At 53.5% G+C, this 17,754-nt stretch overlaps 4 protein-coding genes across 4 annotated transcripts; 3 read left to right on the top strand and 1 right to left on the bottom strand.

Annotated features, from left to right (window-relative positions):
- Positions 1 to 2,079: 2,079 nt before the first annotated feature.
- On the top strand, positions 2,080 to 2,607 carry B0T26DRAFT_737664 (bola protein; the record flags this gene model as incomplete). Its single annotated transcript, XM_060443479.1, has 1 exon — positions 2,080 to 2,607. One exon carries the CDS (start codon positions 2,080 to 2,082, stop codon positions 2,605 to 2,607), a length of 528 nt encoding a protein of 175 aa, XP_060299556.1.
- Positions 2,608 to 5,359: 2,752 nt separating this feature from the next.
- B0T26DRAFT_691454 (uncharacterized protein) lies at positions 5,360 to 8,508 on the top strand. Its single transcript, XM_060441132.1, has one exon. It carries the CDS (start codon positions 5,700 to 5,702, stop codon positions 8,391 to 8,393), a length of 2,694 nt encoding a protein of 897 aa, XP_060299555.1. The 5' UTR covers positions 5,360 to 5,699; the 3' UTR covers positions 8,394 to 8,508.
- Positions 8,509 to 11,054: 2,546 nt separating this feature from the next.
- On the top strand, positions 11,055 to 11,747 carry B0T26DRAFT_671466 (uncharacterized protein; the record flags this gene model as incomplete). The annotated part of the gene is made up of 2 exons (XM_060439329.1): positions 11,055 to 11,273; positions 11,385 to 11,747. The coding sequence occupies 2 exons, from the start codon at positions 11,055 to 11,057 to the stop codon at positions 11,745 to 11,747; spliced, it is 582 nt and encodes a 193-aa protein (XP_060299554.1).
- Positions 11,748 to 14,062: 2,315 nt separating this feature from the next.
- Positions 14,063 to 17,048, bottom strand: B0T26DRAFT_747115 (heterokaryon incompatibility protein-domain-containing protein; the record flags this gene model as incomplete). Its single annotated transcript, XM_060444796.1, has 7 exons — positions 14,063 to 14,170; positions 14,798 to 15,717; positions 15,799 to 15,840; positions 15,894 to 16,062; positions 16,126 to 16,278; positions 16,342 to 16,575; positions 16,794 to 17,048. The coding sequence occupies 7 exons, from the start codon at positions 17,046 to 17,048 to the stop codon at positions 14,063 to 14,065; spliced, it is 1,881 nt and encodes a 626-aa protein (XP_060299553.1).
- Between the last annotated feature and the right edge of the window lie 706 nt (positions 17,049 to 17,754).

Genomic DNA, 17,754 nt, shown 5'->3' with positions numbered 1-17,754 from the left:
TCTCTCATGAGATCATCCATACCTTAACGTAGGGTATTTAGGTGCGGGGGCTAGACCTTTAATCAGCTGCAACGTCGATGCAGGCCCAGAGCCTGTTAGAACCCAGCCGTATGAACATGCCCACCCCGTAACGGTTGGTGGGCCTGAACTTGGTGTCCCCCTCAGGTTGGGCGCGATTGCCTCCGTTCCGACTACCTGGATATTCTCAGATGCAACATCGTGCGAAATGGAAACTGTCGTGCTTCCTCGAGGTTTCACGGGCCAGTCTCTATTAGGGAGGAGGCAAAGGTTGTGGCTTGCCGTATGTCTGGGTGCATCTAATAGGGCGCCATCCCGAGATTTCAATTTCAACATGGTAAGCCAGTGCATAGCGCAAGTTGCGGTCGGCGCGGGCTGAGATGCTGCAGACGCTAGAGAGAACGAGGCACCTACTGCTGGCAGAAAGGCACCTGCTGCTGGCAGAAATGCCTTCTACGCCATGATAGACAGAGGGACCGAAGGACATGGCCGGCTTCTCGTCCATCCTAGAATGGAGGCTGCTTTTTTTTTTAGAACGACTTTGCGAGCTCGCTTGCATCGGTCCCGGGATTAGCATCGTGCCAGGGTTGCACCAGTGGCCATCCAAGGTGATATTGCGTCAACCACGGAGGTTTTTGGTGGTTCAATCCACAATGATAGCAACGACCAGTGGGCGTCGCATCGCTTGGGCGTCTCGGCATCGATAAGATCTAGGCTCAGAGGGGGGTGCAATATAGATCGACGAGGGATTTTGGATATTCCCAGCATGTTGCGCATAGATTGATATTGTACAACTTTTTCCGTTCCGCTGCCGGCTAGATTGGCTCCTGTCGTTACGCCTCGCCGGACGGGATAGGTACAAAGCCGCCATTGATTGGGGCTCAATGCTAGAACACTCCAAAGGTACTCCGTACTCGGCACCTTGAGCTGGGTTCGATCTTCGAGGCGTGCCCTCAACGCCGCCACACTCTAGACTTGTTCAAAGGCCATCGGATGCGGCCTGCGAGTCAGAAACAGATGCATGTCGCCCAGGGGGAAGATACACAACCCAACACAACCCAGCTCGTATATGCTTGGGGCGGTGCTGTGACCCTGTCTGTCGGTTCCCCAGGTGGGCAGAATTTCACGTGCCTCGGCCACGAGCCATTTTAACGGGCTCATTGTGAGTACTAACATCACGGTCTTGATACAGGTAGGGATGGGTGCCGGGCTAACCTAACCTCCAGCTGCCAGATTCGGGAGATACGTACCCCAACCATGTCCACAGCAGACCAGATGTGACAAAACAGTGCTTGAATTTGCGTTTAGTGACGTTGAAGCAGCTCTGGCTGGGCCATCATAGAGAACCGTGGGAGTGTGCTAAAAGGAGGCTTCTCCAAAATAGCATCCCCATTCTATTGTAGGGTACCATAGCCAGCAAATGTGCAACGGGTGAAGATCAAGACGATTAACGGTTGAGATGACATCAGGGACGGCAACCCAAGTCGCGCGTGCGCTGTGGCCAGGGAGAGCGAAGGCGCGAGCTCCGAAAGATCTGCCGTGGGATATTTTACACCGTCAAATTCCGACGGATTGACATGGACTTTCCAGACACTTCAAGTCCACGATTATACGCACTAGAGCCGTTTCATCACTGCTCTGCGCCCGCAGTGGATCGCATGCAGCCAGGTGGAAGACGACCTACCGTATGGATGGAAGACACCACACCGGTGCCTAGAACGGAAGCTCTAGATTTTAGCGGCACAACAGGCGTGGGTAGCGGTAATGGCCTGGCAGTGGGGCCTTTCAGGTTCACCTCTCGCCCCACTTCCACCGGCAGCCAGCCAAGAATCTTTCAGCCAATTCGAAGCTCGGACGGTTGGAAAAGCTCGGGCGGTTGGAAGAGCTCGGGCGGGCTGACAAATGACTCTGCTTCTGGAACCTTGCCTCGGCCCTTGACAAGCGATTCAAGATTCGAATTTTGACGTGCGTACGTACCACAGTACAGGTGAGAAGGCAACTCCGTGCTTGCTGCAATTAATCAGACTGACCTGTGTAGGCTGCCTGTCGCCTAGCTCAAACATGATCTGCCAGGCGTGTCTACGAGCGGGCCAGGGTGGCCTCCAAGCTGGAGCTCGCCCACTGTCGCGAGCACTGCTCCAAACGACGCCGTCAAAGTCGCTCTCCTCGATTGCCTTTGGCCGCACACAGCCTCCTCGCACCGCACCCCCAGCCATCTCCGCACGCTCGCTGATACGAAAATCGCCCCCCTCGGCTCGGCCAAGGCAATTCTCTACTTCGACAGCCTCCGCCTCCGAACAAGTCCAACCCCAAGAACCTACGCAAGAGTCGAACTTGGGCCTCGAAAAACCCCAATCCCTAACCGACGGCGAGTCACAAGTCTGGGACAGGCTGATAGCCGAGCTTGCGCCCACCCAACTGATTGTCCAGGACATCTCGGGCGGGTGCGGCTCCATGTACGGCATAGAGGTCAGCTCGGAGAAGTTTCGCGGCCAGACAATGCTCAAGCAACAGCGCATCGTCAACGCAGCAATAGCGGACCTTATGAAGGAATGGCATGGCGTTCAGTTGAAGACGAGGGTGCCTTGATGCAATGGTCTGGGGAGGCATCAGGAAATGGCATAATAGCCGGGCAAGAAGACTCAGGTGGAAGCACAGGCGGCTTCGACAGGTTTGTGCGGGCGCGCACCCCATGAACAACAGGAAACTAGAACAACAGGAAACTAGACTGGGTCACGAATTTTTGCTTTGATGCTCGTCCAGCGTTGAGCACGTTGTATCGCCGTGGCAAATGCTGCAGATGGTCCACATGTTCATCTTGCAAATAGACTCCCAGTGGGGCCACGATGGCGTGTGTGTTATAGATGTATAATAGAGCCTCTCGCGAACACGGGGCCTACCATTTAGCTATGTTCTCGACCCTTGATGAACTGTCTTTAATAGGCGCGTTCAGCTCTTCTGTGCATACATTCGGGAATAATTATCAGCTTGTATATTCGCCATGGCGAAGCGCCAATTCACCTTGCATCCATTTTCAACCCGCATGGTCTTTTGATGCTCATCAGAAACATGCCCGCACTCGATAGCACAACTCTTGGGATAATATACGACCGTTCTTTGAAGTACCACCACAGCTGACCGGTCCGGCTCCATGTCGACAGTAGTATTTGAGTCCTGAACCTGTGGTTTCCGTTTACAACTTTCCGCTTGGCCCTAAATTGCCGGTCGCTCTTCCACCTCCGTCATAGCGTAGAGCGCCTGTGTCTTTCCGTGAACGTATCCTTGTCCATGCCACGGCGAAATGTCGAATCGTGGATTGCCAAAACACGATAGATGGCCTTCTCATACTTGTCCATGGCGCGCAGTCGCTTTCGTCTGTCGTCTGCAATAGTGCTCCAGCTCCCGGAAACATGGAGCATGCTGCTAGGACTCGCGAATCCCTGCGCGACCTGCGCAGCCCCTGAGGGGTCTGGACCAAGGCGCCTCCCATACCGCCGTTCTAGCTCCATGAGATGAAGCCCCAGGGCAATCTCAAACGCGGTTGCCGTGGGCTTTCCCAGCTTGTATCCACTGAAGCGGGCATGTTTGTCGTCGTCTTCAGCATAGAACCACGTCTTCAAAGCTCTCAGTCAGCGCCATGGTCTGTTTTGAATGGGCTATCAAGGTATGAGGGGGGCAAATTACACCTGGATAGCTGTCAGAGATACCGGACATTTTTGAGGAAGGCTTGTAGGAGTTGTTTGTGGCTGATAACAGACAAGCCTGGAGAAGTTTGTCCCATTGATCACAATAAAGCTATAGTTGCTGCCTAAATACAGCATGTGATTCGAATCACGTGAAGGACGGTATTAGTGTATCTAATCGAACCTCACAGATAACTCTTTTCATTAGCGGCTTCGGCCACGAGAGGACCTCACTGACGATATCCACTGAGATTTAGTTCACGGCTACTCTAATCTTCAAAAATACCCCCGACTCTCGAGATATCTAAAACTTGTCAGGTCTTCCGAGTCCCAACAGGCCACCGAATTTGAACAGTACCGTGGTGGAAGAGATACAGGGCACGAAGGCATTCAATAAATCTGAAACAGCGGACGAACCAGAAGATACTAAACTTCTGCGTGCAACACGTTCCGCACTCCCCAGCACCCTCTTCCCATACCATGACTCCAGGTAACGACCTAATTATATTCCGCTGTATTAAAGGCTCGCATCTTCTGAATGCCGTTGTAGAGGACCTTTGACCAGAGTATAAAATCGAAAGTTGATGTATTTTGGAATAGACTTAACTGGCGCGTCGACTGCACAGTACCGAATAAGAGACCAGGCACAGCCTCGTTTTTATCACATCTATTGATTATTAGAAAATACGACCAAGACAGCTTTCCAAAGTCGACAGACGAGTGTGATGCTCCTCCTAACCCAGCGTGGTTATCCTTGCCACCGCCTAGAGCTCCATGTGAAGTCTTCTTTACCCCCGATTCTTGTAGTAAGTAGAAGGCACAACACTATTCGAGATGATGAGAGACCGCAACGAGCAGACAGGTGTAGAGTCGGTCTGGAATTTTTATTACAGAGTACCTACCTATGTAGATGTATCTTCAAGATACCTATGTTGATGTATCTTCAAGAATTTCCCCCTCGGCCAACCCAAAACTGATCCTTATTTCTAATATCTATTATTCACCGGAAAGAGCAATAAGGGTTTATTCACCTTGCGTTTTCTTTCGTCTACGGAATACTCTAATAGCGACTTCCCTGATTAGACTTATTACTAACGTAAATACAATTAAGTGTTCGCCGCGGTAATGGTAGCAGAAAGTCAAACAATACAATTGAACGGCACCGACAGAGTTAATTATACTGGCCAACTTACGAACCTTCCCGCCAAATATCATTTTTTTTCAGGGTAAATAAGGCGCACCAAATGTCTGGCCGCACAGGACTTGCTCTTTCGCTCCGTCGTCCCGGCCCAACACTGTACAAATATCGAGGGGGTAATCAATTAATTGGCTGTGCAAGCCGCATTTGGCGCCTTCTCGCACATTTGTGAATTGAAATTGAGCTTTGATTCAAGCTAGGCTTGGCTGCGACAGACAGTCTAATTCACAATGAATTAAAGGGCTGGGTGGGCTCTGGGTGCTGTTGCGAGAGCCAAAGAAAAGCCGATGCGTTGGAAGCAAAACCAGAGACGCGTCCTCTGGCTGCCAAGACCCCGCCCGGCTCGGGTCCATTCACCTCGGACAGGGGCAGGCCGGAATAAGGTGGGGCCGATTGCAAGGGGCTGGCACCGATCCATCGTGAAATGAAACAGGGGGAAAAGAAAATTGAACGGTGAGACCAGAGGCTCGAGCGCGACGCGCCATTGACCGCCATCGACGCCGTCTTGACGTGCAGAAACGCATTCATCGGCGTTCCGACGAAACAAGTGACCATCGACACCACAAACGGCCTGGGTTGTGCTGCTGTTTACACATCCCAGCCTGTGCATTGCTAGAGCTCCCAATCAGCTAGCCGCTTGCAGCCATTAGCAGCAGCCTGAGCCTGCGCTGCGTGGGTCACGCCGTCACGTTCCATCGCCACCGTGAAATTAATTGCCTGCGGGCTTCACATCGCCGGCCACCATCGCAACTTGAGGGCCAATTCCAGTCCCTTGGACCCCCGATGCAAGGGTCGGTACGATGCGCAATCTTCAGCTGGCCGATTTCGACTACTCGGCAACTAAGCTAAAGGCCATCGAAGATGCGCGCAAGGCCCAGCTGTCCATTGTGAGGCAGTGCGCCGAGGCCGGCAAGGAGCCGCCGCCATATCTGCTAGCCGAGCTCATCGGCAAGGGCAGCTTTGGCCGTGTGTACAAGGCAACCGGCACCCGCACCAGGCCGGGCCAGCTTGTGGCCGTCAAGATCATCAGCATCGAAGAGGGCGACACTCTCAGTCCCGGCGCCGCAGACACCTTCAACGATATCCTCAAAGAGGTCAACACGTTGAAGATGCTGACCACCAGCGGCGCACGCAATATCAATGCCGTCGTCGACACCCTCCTCGTCGACCAGTCTGTCTGGATCGTCACCGAGTACTGCGGCGGTGGCAGCGTTTCCTCGCTGATGAGGCCAACCGGCGGTCTCCCCGAGAAGTGGATCATCCCGATTCTCAGAGAAGTTGCCGAAGCCATTTTCTGGGTTCACCGACAGGGTATTATCCACCGCGATATCAAGTGCGCAAACGTTCTGGTGACTGAGACCGGAGGTGTCCAGCTCTGCGACTTTGGAGTCGCCGGCATCATGGAAACCAAGTTCGACAAGAGAAGCACCGTGACGGGAACACTGCAGTGGATGGCCCCTGAGCTCTTCGATTCGAACGTCTCGTACGGCATGGAGGTTGATATTTGGGCATTTGGCTCCATGGCTTACGAGGTCGCCTCGGGATTGCCACCTAACGCAACTACCTCCATCGACATTCCCCAGTTCGGTTCTTACTTGAAACAGTACTGCCCACGCTTGGAGGGCGACCAGTATTCTGCTCAGCTGAAAAGCCTCGTCGCCTTCTGCTTGGTTGAGGATCCAAGGCAACGTCCTCGGATCGAGCAAGTTCAGAAACATCCGTACGTATTTGACACGTACGACGGATACCCGACTGCCTCGCTTTCAAAGCTCGTCAGCGCTTACAAGCTTTGGGAGTCGCAAGGTGGGAGCAGGCGATCGCTCTTCTCGGCTGGTGGCGCCCAGGGGGCACCGGAAGACTTAGCTCAAAACCTGGAAGACGACGAGTGGGATTTCACCGAGGACGATGAGGCCGACCAGTTCCGAATTGAAAACACGCCAGAGGCACAAGCCGTGCTTGACGCCTACGCCATGAGCTCTAGTGTTCCTGAACAAGACGCCCCGCAGAAGCCAAATCGTCGCCGCCGCCAACCTCGGGTTATCAAAGAGTTCAAAGCGCCGCTCGAGAGGGTATTTGATCCCAACACCATCACTAATTACGGCGATAGCGCCCGTGTTTTTTACGGCAAGCTGGCCTCGCCGCCGCCAAACGACCTGCCCCTCCGGGACGGATCCGATCACTCAACTCTCCGAGAATCCATGATTGACCTGGACGCTTCCCACGGTAACCTCGAGACGCTTAAGCCTGGACTCGGAGCGCAACCTTTCTCTGGCGCTCCAACGGATGATACTGATCGACGCAAGACCCAAGACTGGACATTTCCCTCTATGCCAGCCCCGGCTCCTGCCAGCCTCGGCCTGGGACACTATCAATCCAGGAGCGCCTCTGCTCTTGGCGGCCACCTCGAGATCCCCCCCGCCCAAACATTTCACTCAAGCGATGACGCCTCATTCGGCAGCGGTTTCCACCCAGATATTTCGATTACACCCTCACAGTCAAACAATCGGGAGTCGAGCCTCAGCCTAATTGACCTTAACGCAAGTCTAGTCAGCATGGCCGACGACATACGTCCCGCCACCGCCACCGCCGACCCGTATCCGTTCTCGCATAGCTCTCATCTGATGGCTCAGCCAAATCGAGCTTCCAACCTGAGCTTGATTGATCTTGACGCTAGCTTGGTGAGCATGCCGGTAGATATTGTCAGACCTTCCACCGCTCAGGGGTTCAGCTTTCCCGGTGAATCGGGGTTGACTGCACCATCGAATCGGGCTTCGAATATGAGCCTTATTGACCTTGACGCCAGCTTTGTGCCCGACCTCGACTGGCAGTCTTCTGCCGCCGGGCCACGCATACTGTCAACCAGTAGTAGCACCGCTTCAACCTTGGTGCCTTCCTATGCCAATCGAGCCTCCAATATGAGCTTGATCGACCTCGACGCAAGCCTGGTTGATGGGTTCTCGTCAGATGTAACTCGGCCCTCTACAGCTGGATCGCAGGCCACCTCTCCAAGCTCGATGACTGGGTCGATGTCGTTTGATCTCGAATTTGAGGCGCGTTCCCTTCCGCCGACCTCGTACCCGAGATCATATAGGGAGCCGTCCATGTACATTACTGACGAGACGGACCTTACGCTGTCGCTGGAGACGCTCGAAGTGCTGCGAAGCGCCACGCCATCGCCAAGCCCGCCGCGTGACGATGGGAGGATGCCGAGCGCCTTACCGCAGCCACGGCGGGACAGGGCCTGGTCGAAGAACTCTTCGCATTTCTCTGACGACTTCCCGAGCTCATCGGTGCCGCCTCTCCCGCCTCTCCCGATGCCGCCTTCGGCAAATGTGCTGCAGGGAATCAGTTCCCGAGACCAGCTCAAGAACGAGCTGCAGAGCATGATTGCGAATCTAAACGAACACCTTCAGTACACGGCCGACTATCTGAGGACCATGCCTACGGTCCCAGCCTGGAAGCAGCATCCGGTTCGGGATGTATTTACACATTAATAATTTGCCTTGTTAAATAGCGCGAGAAGCATCGTAGTCACTTATATAATAATTAATATTCTTGTTGGACTTGTGCTTCGTGCTTCCGCCGGGTATTGGCTTTTTTTTTCGTGACCAACTTTGATCTATATATCGCATAATGATTAATACATTCTCGGGCGTCCCTGTTCTATACCCCTCCAAACTGATAGGCATTCATGTAAACTAAGCTAATAGGGGGTAGGGATTAATGGACTCAACGGAGATCGAGAGCGTGAGTATGTAAGCGCCGCGGAGTAGCCCTGTTCCCGACAAAGGATATTTGCATCTGTTTCTCCTCGATAGAATTAGAATATGTATTTCCACTAATCCTACGGCCCAAAATCTGACCGAACGTCTTTCCGTCATTTTGATAGTTCGGTAGTCTCCTCCGTGTTTGGGAAATGGGGCGTTGTATTATCCTAATTTATAGATTAAGCGAATGATCGATACTGAATAAGGAAGCAGTTCATCTTCTGTCCATTCTGTCAAATACTTCAACCCGAAATGAAATGACCAACAATGATATAAATCCCGAAAAGCCAAGCTGGAGTCACATTTGGTCCTCGTTATGTGCTTCTCTCCAACACGCAAGACAAGCCCCTTGGCAACGGCCTACGACTTCGTTGGCTCAAGCGCCGATGTCTTCTCACTTGCACAGCTCGATGACATGTTTCGACAGCTGTTCCGGAGCTCGGATGCTGTACACCTCGTGGGTTCTCTGTGACGATTAGGACACCGGTTAGCAAATGTTCAGGCGGAGGGCTCTGATACATGGACACGAACATACGTATATTCGTAGTTTCCCGCCCCTTGTTTTTCCCTTAACAACCGTAACAGTCTTAGCGGGTTGATGTTCCTGTTATATATGTCCTGGAAGGCCGAGATGTCGATGTCAACCAGACTGGAAGGCGTTGGAGCCGGATCCGTGATCGCAGCAGCGCTCTGGCCGTGGTCCGCTGTTGACATTGATCAGGTTTTCTTTGAGACCTTTGGATACCTGAATGGAAGCTGAAAGTTGTTTGGGTGCGGGTAGTGGAAGTTCATCGTCCCCGTCTTCGAGGACGGCCTGTTGGAGTACAAGGTTGCTAGACACGTTATACTAATTAGTAAAACCTGGCTTTAAATTGCTTGGTGAGATGATCACATGAGTTAATGCCTCCAGATCTTTCAACGCTATAACTGGAAGCTTTAGGTTGTCCATAAGGATTTCATCTTGCTGGCCTTTTCACTTAAAGGCAGCATTTATTGTCTAAATGGCACGATATAGAACCTTTGTATCAGACTAACGCGATTATCAAGAAGAGATCTCGTGAAGAATGTTTCTAGCTTCTGCTAACGCTCTTTTTAACTGCAAGCAAGACCCTTTATATGGAACGCAGAGTCGAAACCTTTAACGGACAGTTTGACTGCGATTCCGCGTGCATATTGTAACCGCTGTACGAGCTTCTACGTTCGCTCAAAAAAAAAGTTAGATGGAAGGCCTCTCCGTTATAGCCGTAGACTCTTCGCCTAAGGTGCCTCGGTAATATTAGAAGTCAAAGGGAACACAGGGGACCTGTTCCCATGTCTCTGGATGAAGGTCACAGTCTAGTGTCTAGCTTGCCTTGCTCGAAGTCATGTAAATTGCCAATAGTTTACGTGGAACTTGACATCATTTGACCAGCGTTTATATCATGCAAAGAGATACCTTAGTCATATCACACCTCTGGAATAGATGGGTTCGGCTGTTTAATTGGCTAGCACGTCCGTCTGCAGCATTGTCCCGAACGAAACCAGAGTATTGCTCTCCCGCGAATCATTGGCCAGCTGAAGCCACGGCGCATGATATTGAATTGAGTTGTTCTGATTAATCTACAATTATGACTTTGTGGCTTACTTACTCCTAGTTGCTGGTTGGTTTACAAACCACCAGCGAAACGGAATATCGGTTGGTGAAATAACTCTTGCGTCAGTCCACGAGATGTAGAACGGAGTCCGTAAAATACCGCCAGGCTTTCTGAGGTGTGGGGTAGTTGCGCCGCAAATCGACAGTTCGTTCGGAAGGATCTGCTGGCAAAATTCCTCTCCAGTCACTAAAATAGTAAGCTGAATGCAAAGGGGCCAAAAGTTGTTGCAGAATGCAGCCGGGTTAGGTGGTGGCGTTCTCCTCGGTGTTAATCCATACCATATATGGCCTATGGCTTGGGGCCGAAAGGCAGCCTTTCAAGGCGTTCTAGGAAGTACCTCTTCCACCTTTCTTGAACCTCTAGTGTACATGTACAGTGCGCGGCAGCAGGTGCATATTGGGGGCAGCCACACCGAGTTTTGACTCGTCTACTGGCAGACTCTAGCCTCCCTCTGGCCTCTCCTGTGCGTAAGAGGAAGTGCAGGTTGTCGGCAGCTACAGAAAATTACAACTCTATTGGTAGGAATTTCGGTCCCTCCCACCTCTAGAAACTCAGCTGGCTGGCACTCAGCCACAGGGTGGCCCCTCTTCTCCATTTTCTGTCGGGATTTGGAAGAGATAAGAATCTTCCATCCCCGGACCCATCTGTGGGTGGTGGTGCGAAGCTCCGGTTCCGTTGAGTTTCGAACACTTTCCAATCAATACCAAATACCTTACAGTCCAATATCTACCTCACTTCGCCGACCACGTCCACCATGACATGCTACGACTCGAGAGGGTATCCTCAGAGTGGGATGCAGCCCTGCTTCCCCAACATCCCGGCCACGGGCACGAACCCTTGCTGCGGAACAGTCGACCTTTGCTTGTCTAACGGGCTATGCCTCAATCTCGGCGCTGATAATGAGTTTACTGCCCAGGGATGCACCAACCAGCATGGGACAGCCCTTGCATTAGCAACTGCAGAAAATGGCAAGGTAATTGTGGCTCCTCTATTACTCTACCTCTCACAAATTATTCTCGGCAATGGCTAGAAATTACCTCAGAGCTTCCGCTAATAATACACGTCTATTATTAAAGCCGCACAGGATAATATCAATCTCTACGCCTACCTCGTACATTGCTCCGGGTTCCATTACTGCTGCGGCTTCGATCGGAGCTGCTGCAATAACAGCGACAGCGTCTTTACCCTCGCGAAGTTCACGGTCATAAACTATCCCTACTCGCCGACGACAACATCAAGCTCACTCTCCTCCACTGCTCCTCCCAGCGACAACAACGCCACTAATAACGACGACTACAAGCAGAAGATAATCACGGGTCTCGCGGCCGGGCTCGGGGTGCCCCTAAGCCTGATCCTGATCGCGGGAGGGTGCTTTTTCTACTGGCGGCGGAGAAATCGGCAGTCCAATGTCACCGGCCCCCTGATCCGGTTCACGCACAGTGGCTAGTACGCCGCTCCGTGGCAGTATGCGCACGACGATGAATCTTGGACTCTTACCTAATGTAATCTGGTGCGATATACATGTTTTCTCGGTTGATGCACTCCATATCGGGCACTTCAAGATTGGCGCACTTTCTCTCATCAGAGGCAGGGTATGTCGTGTTTCTCGTTTTGTTTCTTTCTAGCCGTTTATTAGGAATCACCTCTTTTCCCCCACGGTTTGATGCCCGTGCACCGGCGCAAAAGGTAGTGCTTCCACCCATGTTCTTTCTAACTACGTCGCCATGCCTAGTACCCTTCCATGAAAGTCGAGCTTGCGGTCGCGGCTTGCCTTGTTGTAGTTGTGTTATTGATGGGTGTCTTTCCGCTTCTTTAATGCTCACCGGAATGGGATACTGTACTATTAAATGCGGGATGCGGCCCTGTGTTCAGCGCGTGCGTATAACGACATATGGGTGGGTGGGCGTCAATCTTAGCGGAGGGGGGGTTGCCTGCAATACAACAGGTCCACGGGTTCCCCCCTCCTGGGCATATCAGGCCTTATCTTGCAGGAGGCTAGCTGTGCTGTGGGCTGATTCTGTGGGACGTCGCTGCCTGCAGAGTAAAGCCCAGAACGCTTGGGCCAGTCTCCCGATAAACATCCATGGATGCTTCCCAGAGCCTCGCCTTATCTCAGCAAGCTCAGACCAGTACCGTGACTCAAAGAGAGGCTACGCCCCAGTGGAGGGCCTGCAGCCCCGATTTTTTTAGATTTGCAGGGGGGATAGACCCTCAAATACACATTTGAACCAGTCACAACACACGAAGAAAAGAGCTGTGCATAATGTGCATCGAACCGTCAAGGCCTCAGACCTGCAACTGGCGATCGAATGCGCATGCATAACAACGGCAAAAGCGATCGTAACAGCGCGCCGCTAACACTATTCGAATGCGCGGTATTTTCTGATCATTTTGGTACTAATCATTTCAATAGAACAGTGTCGGGCGCGTCAGAAAACGACGAATCGGGCCTTTCTGGTGGTAGCCAGGCATTGCCCCTGCGTGGGCATGTAGGGTCGAACTCACAGCTTACTGGCCTAGGCAGCACCCCTGACCTCTCCTCTCCTACCAAGGCTGTAGAAGCCTTATAATAAGAAGACTATGACGAAGATGAAGATGACGTTGAAGACGACGATTCAGACGAGTCTGTATATCCAGCAGACGATATTTTACAGAAAACAATGCGATTTTGGGAACAACTGCGCAAGAACAACAACAACCAGGTACGACGGCAAGGAGCTGAGCGTTAGAGATACAACCTTGATGCCTTCTTCTTCAAGCTCACGAGCGAGGGCACCCCGATATTACAAACCACTCGACTGTTAGGGTCGTCTGTCTGTAAGGGAGCACGGGCTCCACAGAATGCTGGGGTTGGTAATTATAAAGATAGAACAAAGGGCAAGCTCCTATCGCACGGGTAATACAGTCAAATCGGAATGCCACTCAAAGTGTATGAGTGCAGTGAATGTGTATTGCTTGCTTGAAGAACCAAGCAAGAACTATCTAAGACCGTGGCTACGGTCGTCGTATATATCTATCTAAGGCGGACCAATCAGAGTCCTTGGTGTCTGCGCTCCGCGGGTCCAGGGCGCTCTGCTCGCAGAGCGCAGGGGCCCCACAGAGCGCCCGCTCCGTCCGCTCTGCTGGTCTTGGCAGCTAATCAGACAGAGCGCTTCCTGGTTGGCCGCACCCACACGGGGTGGGGTCTGTCCGTCTCCACCACGTCACCCAATCACGGGGCGGAAGCAGGGCGCCTCATGCACCCTGAACCAGGATCGTAACACCCGAATCATATTACCATAAATTCCCAGCGGCTTGGAGAGGTTCTGATGAGCCCTTTTGTTCGTGATGCCCTCCAATTATAAGGTATTAGTATCAAAAGTGACGACTATGTTGCCGAGGCAGGCTCCTTCAGCCACGTTATACGTAAGGAAATGAGGGTTCTTATCGATCAACCGGCTTTGGAGTATTTGAGCCATTCAAGAGCCAGGTTTCAGTGCCTACGACTATTGCACAAGTCTGTGACACTGCTTGGTATTACAAACCACTCGACTGTTAGGGTCGTCTGTCTGTAAGGGAGCACGGGCTCCACAGGATGCTGGGGTTGGTAATTATGAAGATAGAACAAAGGGCAAGCTCCTAACGCACGGGTAATACAGTCAAATTGGAATGCCACTCAAAGTGTATGAGTGCAGTGAATGTGTATTGCTTGCTTGAGGAACCAAGCAAGAACTATCTAAGACCGTGGCTACGGTCATCGTATATATCCAACTGTGTAACCAATCAGAGTTCTTCCTCTGTTTCTACGCTCTGCGGGCCCAGGGTGCTCTGCTCACAGAGCACGAGAGCCCCACAGAGCGCCCGCTCCGTCCGCTCCGTTGGTCTTGGCAGCTAATCGGACAGGGCGCTTCCTAATTGGCTGCCCTTCCTGCTCAGTGGGTCTTCCCAATCATGGCGGCCGAATGCACTGAGCGCCGCCCGATTGGCCGCACCGAGCCCCTGCGGGGCCCGGGCCGCCCGCTTGTGCTGCCCAATTAGCAATTGGCTTCCAGCGCCTCCTGCAGACTTGAGCCAGGATCGTAACAGCGAGCTTACCAAGGCTATACTGCGCTGGCTTATGGACTCCGGCAAGCTCCCCGAATATAGCCTAGCTAGTAAAATAGCGGCCGATTCCGGGGGCGAAGCCCAGGTACAGAGCCTGTAGAGCCCATGGCTGGCCGTTATAAGCCCCATTATGTAGTGGAAGGATTCAGGAAGACTGTTACTATTAGGTAGATGTAGGTTTTTTACCTGGCCAATAGGCACGGTTTTCCTATGTATTTAGCGGTAGAAGGACCGGCACGCCCAAGGGCATAACGGTGTAAGAATAATAATAATAATAATAATATCCTGGATGTAGCATGACCCTACCAATGCGTGTCGTGACTCAACATCTCCATCTTCCCCTTCATCTCCCCCTCCATTTCTCCCTCTGCTCTTAAGACTGCTTCTGGGACTGCTCCCCGGACACGGACGCACGCAAAACGGCACCGGACTCCCATTGAACAGGCACACTAGGTCGGCGGCCCGGCTACCGCGCGGGAAGAGGCCATAGTATCCCTTCTCAGTGACCCCAAACATCCTGCCGATGCAGGTGGATGTTACAAGACGCTTGACGTGCTCCGTCATCTCAAGCGGTGGCGGCGGCGGCGGCGGCGGTGCTTTATGTTTGTAGTGCGTTGGGGGGCTCTCCTCCGTCCGGTCCTCCGTCTGGTATTCCGTCTGGTCCTCCGTCTGGGAGACGTACCAGCCGACCGCTGCCAGCATATCGTCGGGCATGGGACGCTGCAGACACTGGATATCCACCAGGTCAGTCCAGTCACACGACAAATCGGTGCACAGGGTGCGGAGGAAGGGAGCCAGTAACCGACTCTGTTCCTCCTCTCTATAAGGGTACACGTCCATGTTGGACCGCGCCAGCTGCAACCAGAGCCGGAGGATGGCGGCGGCGGTTGCGGCCGTGGTGTCCATAACACAGCTCACAGCCCGCAGGCGGTCGATGCGGCGTCCGTGAACAACGAGCAACTTGTCTTCGTCGAAGATTTCGATGTCTTGGACGGTAGCAGGTATCGCCGGTCCCGCCAGATCGAGCACGGCCATGAAGGCAGCCTCTTTTGCCTTGAGCGAGGCATTGGCGCCGCGGAACCGCGGGCGGTCGTCGGCGTGCACCCAGTCGATCTTCCCGTAGCTGTACACTTGGGCAAGTTCCCAGTGAATACCGCCCACGCGGGGGTCGATGAGTTCGGCTATTCCCGAGAGCTCGACCCAGGGTGTCGTGGCGGCCGCCGGTGTGACGGTCCAGTTGGGCACCCAGGAGGGCAGGCCACAGAGCGCTAGCACCGCGTAGATGCGGTCCTTGCTCACGGAGGCATCGAAGCGGCCGATGCGAATCATCCGGACTAGGCAAAAGAGCAGTGACAGCCGCTCCTGCCGCTATCCGAACAGCGCCATGGTGGTGACTTGCTGCGCGACCAGCTGACAAATCGCCGCGAGCGCCGTGTCGCCCCCCGTGAGGTCGTCGACTAGCCGGCGGTTTCGGAGCGTGGTCATGGCGAAGTACGCAAATCGCCTCCACGAGAGACGGGCCCCCCGTAGGCAATAGTGCCCTGGTCGGTCAGCCAGCCCATGCCGGTGCCCATGGTCACCTCCTGCACGACCCATGTCCGGGTGAACCAGGGATTGCGCAGCAGGCCCAGCAGCGCCTGTTTTGCGGCCGGTGACGGCACCGAAGCGCTCCCGTCGACCTCGAGGGAGGGTGACAACAGGCCAAAGATCTACAGACGATCCCAAATCCACAGACGGTTGACCGTGTTCACGGCCAGCGAGCCATCCTCACCCGCGACGCCGAGCCAGATAATGAGCCGCAACGACTTGCGGTATATGGTAGCCATCAGCGGTATCTGCTCCTCCTTGTCCTGGATGTCGTCCTGCTTGATGCAGATCTGGTCGATCCAGAACCGCTTGAGTCGCCAGTAAGGTCGCAGTTCCCGAAGGGCTTAGTATGCCGACTCGGCAACAGCTACCTGCCGACCGTCCACAAAGATGCTCCTCTTCGGGGACGGGTCTCCCCAGCAATACGACACGGCGGTGTAGGCGCACACAGACGGCACGCAGGGGTCTTCGCTCAACTCCACTTCTTCGAGGGATCCCCGAATCTCGGAGAAGCCGCTGCTGATGACGGGAGAAAGCCTCAAGAGCCGGATTCTAGCGACTAAGCCGGCCGCTGGCGGCGGCGTTAGCTGCTGCTGCTGCTGCTGCTGTAGGCATCAATCGATAATAGCCGAGGGCGTAAGGGTAGCATTGGTCTGCAAGAGGTTCCAGCTCCGGCGCAGCGCTCCGTTTCGCATTCGGACGGCAAATGCGTTTGCAGCATTTAATTTTGACCCTACATCCCTCCTAATATCCTCCTCTAATCTCGTGACGAATGGGTTTCCGTGTACATGTATCCGTGGACACGCCGAAGCCCTCAGTGAACCCCTTGGTGCAGCGCCCGCACCAAGCCCGGCAGCTTCGCGATGAGAAGCAGTGCGAGCGTAGAGAATACCCTGACGACAAACTGCAAGGTATGATTGACACGCCCCTCAAGGACCAGCTGCAAGAGGCGGACAGCCCACGCTTGGATAGCATCGAACCATGTGAACCCGGCGGCTACAGCTAGGGCCGTGTGCCAGAGCAGTGCAGGGTTCACCAGGAGAAGCAGGAGGTTGAGTCGGCCCAGTCGACTTGCCATCTCGTACAAAAAGCCAGCGGCCCGAATCTCCAGACACGGAAAAGACCGGTGCAGAACAGAATAAATGGGAAGACGTCGGGTTCACCGAGGAAGAGACCCGCGAGCTTGGCAATCGCCACGACACAAACGTAATCGATCAAGCCGCAGAAGAGATAGAGGGGCGCGGTGCTGCTCAGCGGTATATTAAGGTCTAGCGCGCTGGGGAAGCGAACCACCGAGAGTTCGATCAGGGGACTAATAGAGGCGCGATAACTGATACCCTGTGGAAGTGCTTCGGGATTTCACTTGATCGGACGAGACGCCTGATAGCATTCCTAGAGCTCGACTACCCAGCAAAGTATCTTAGCCTCGATGATATTGTCGCATTCCTTACGACTAAAAACACGCCATGTGTTTACTACGATCGCCACTGGGACACGATGGTGCTTCCTACCATGAAAATTTTCAGTACCACCTTGTGCGGCGGACGACCTTGGATAGTGGGGGTCATCAAGCTATTTTCAGGGCTTATAAGACCTTATTTCACATACAAATGAATTTAGATACTGGCGTTATGAACCAATAACCCCAAGCTCACCGACAAGCTGGTATGTTTCCAGCTCTTGGCCGCTAAGTGCTCAGGGCGCTCATTCGCAGTGACGAAGCATGGTCGTTACTGTCTGGTTCCACGCCTGGCAAAGCCAGGAGACCACGTCTGTAATTTTGG

This window comes from Lasiosphaeria miniovina (assembly GCF_030549165.1).
Source record: "Lasiosphaeria miniovina strain SMH2392-1A chromosome Unknown B0T26scaffold_2, whole genome shotgun sequence".
Lineage (NCBI taxonomy): Eukaryota > Fungi > Ascomycota > Sordariomycetes > Sordariales > Lasiosphaeriaceae > Lasiosphaeria > Lasiosphaeria miniovina.
The sequence above is the reverse complement of the archived record's forward strand: the minus strand, read 5'-3'. Positions and strand labels throughout refer to the sequence as shown.

What these genes read in the sequence shown, in the direction of transcription:
- B0T26DRAFT_691454 (XM_060441132.1), top strand. Translation starts at nt 5,700, where the DNA reads ATGCGCAATCTTCAGCTGGCCGATTTCGACTACTCGGCAACTAAGCTA.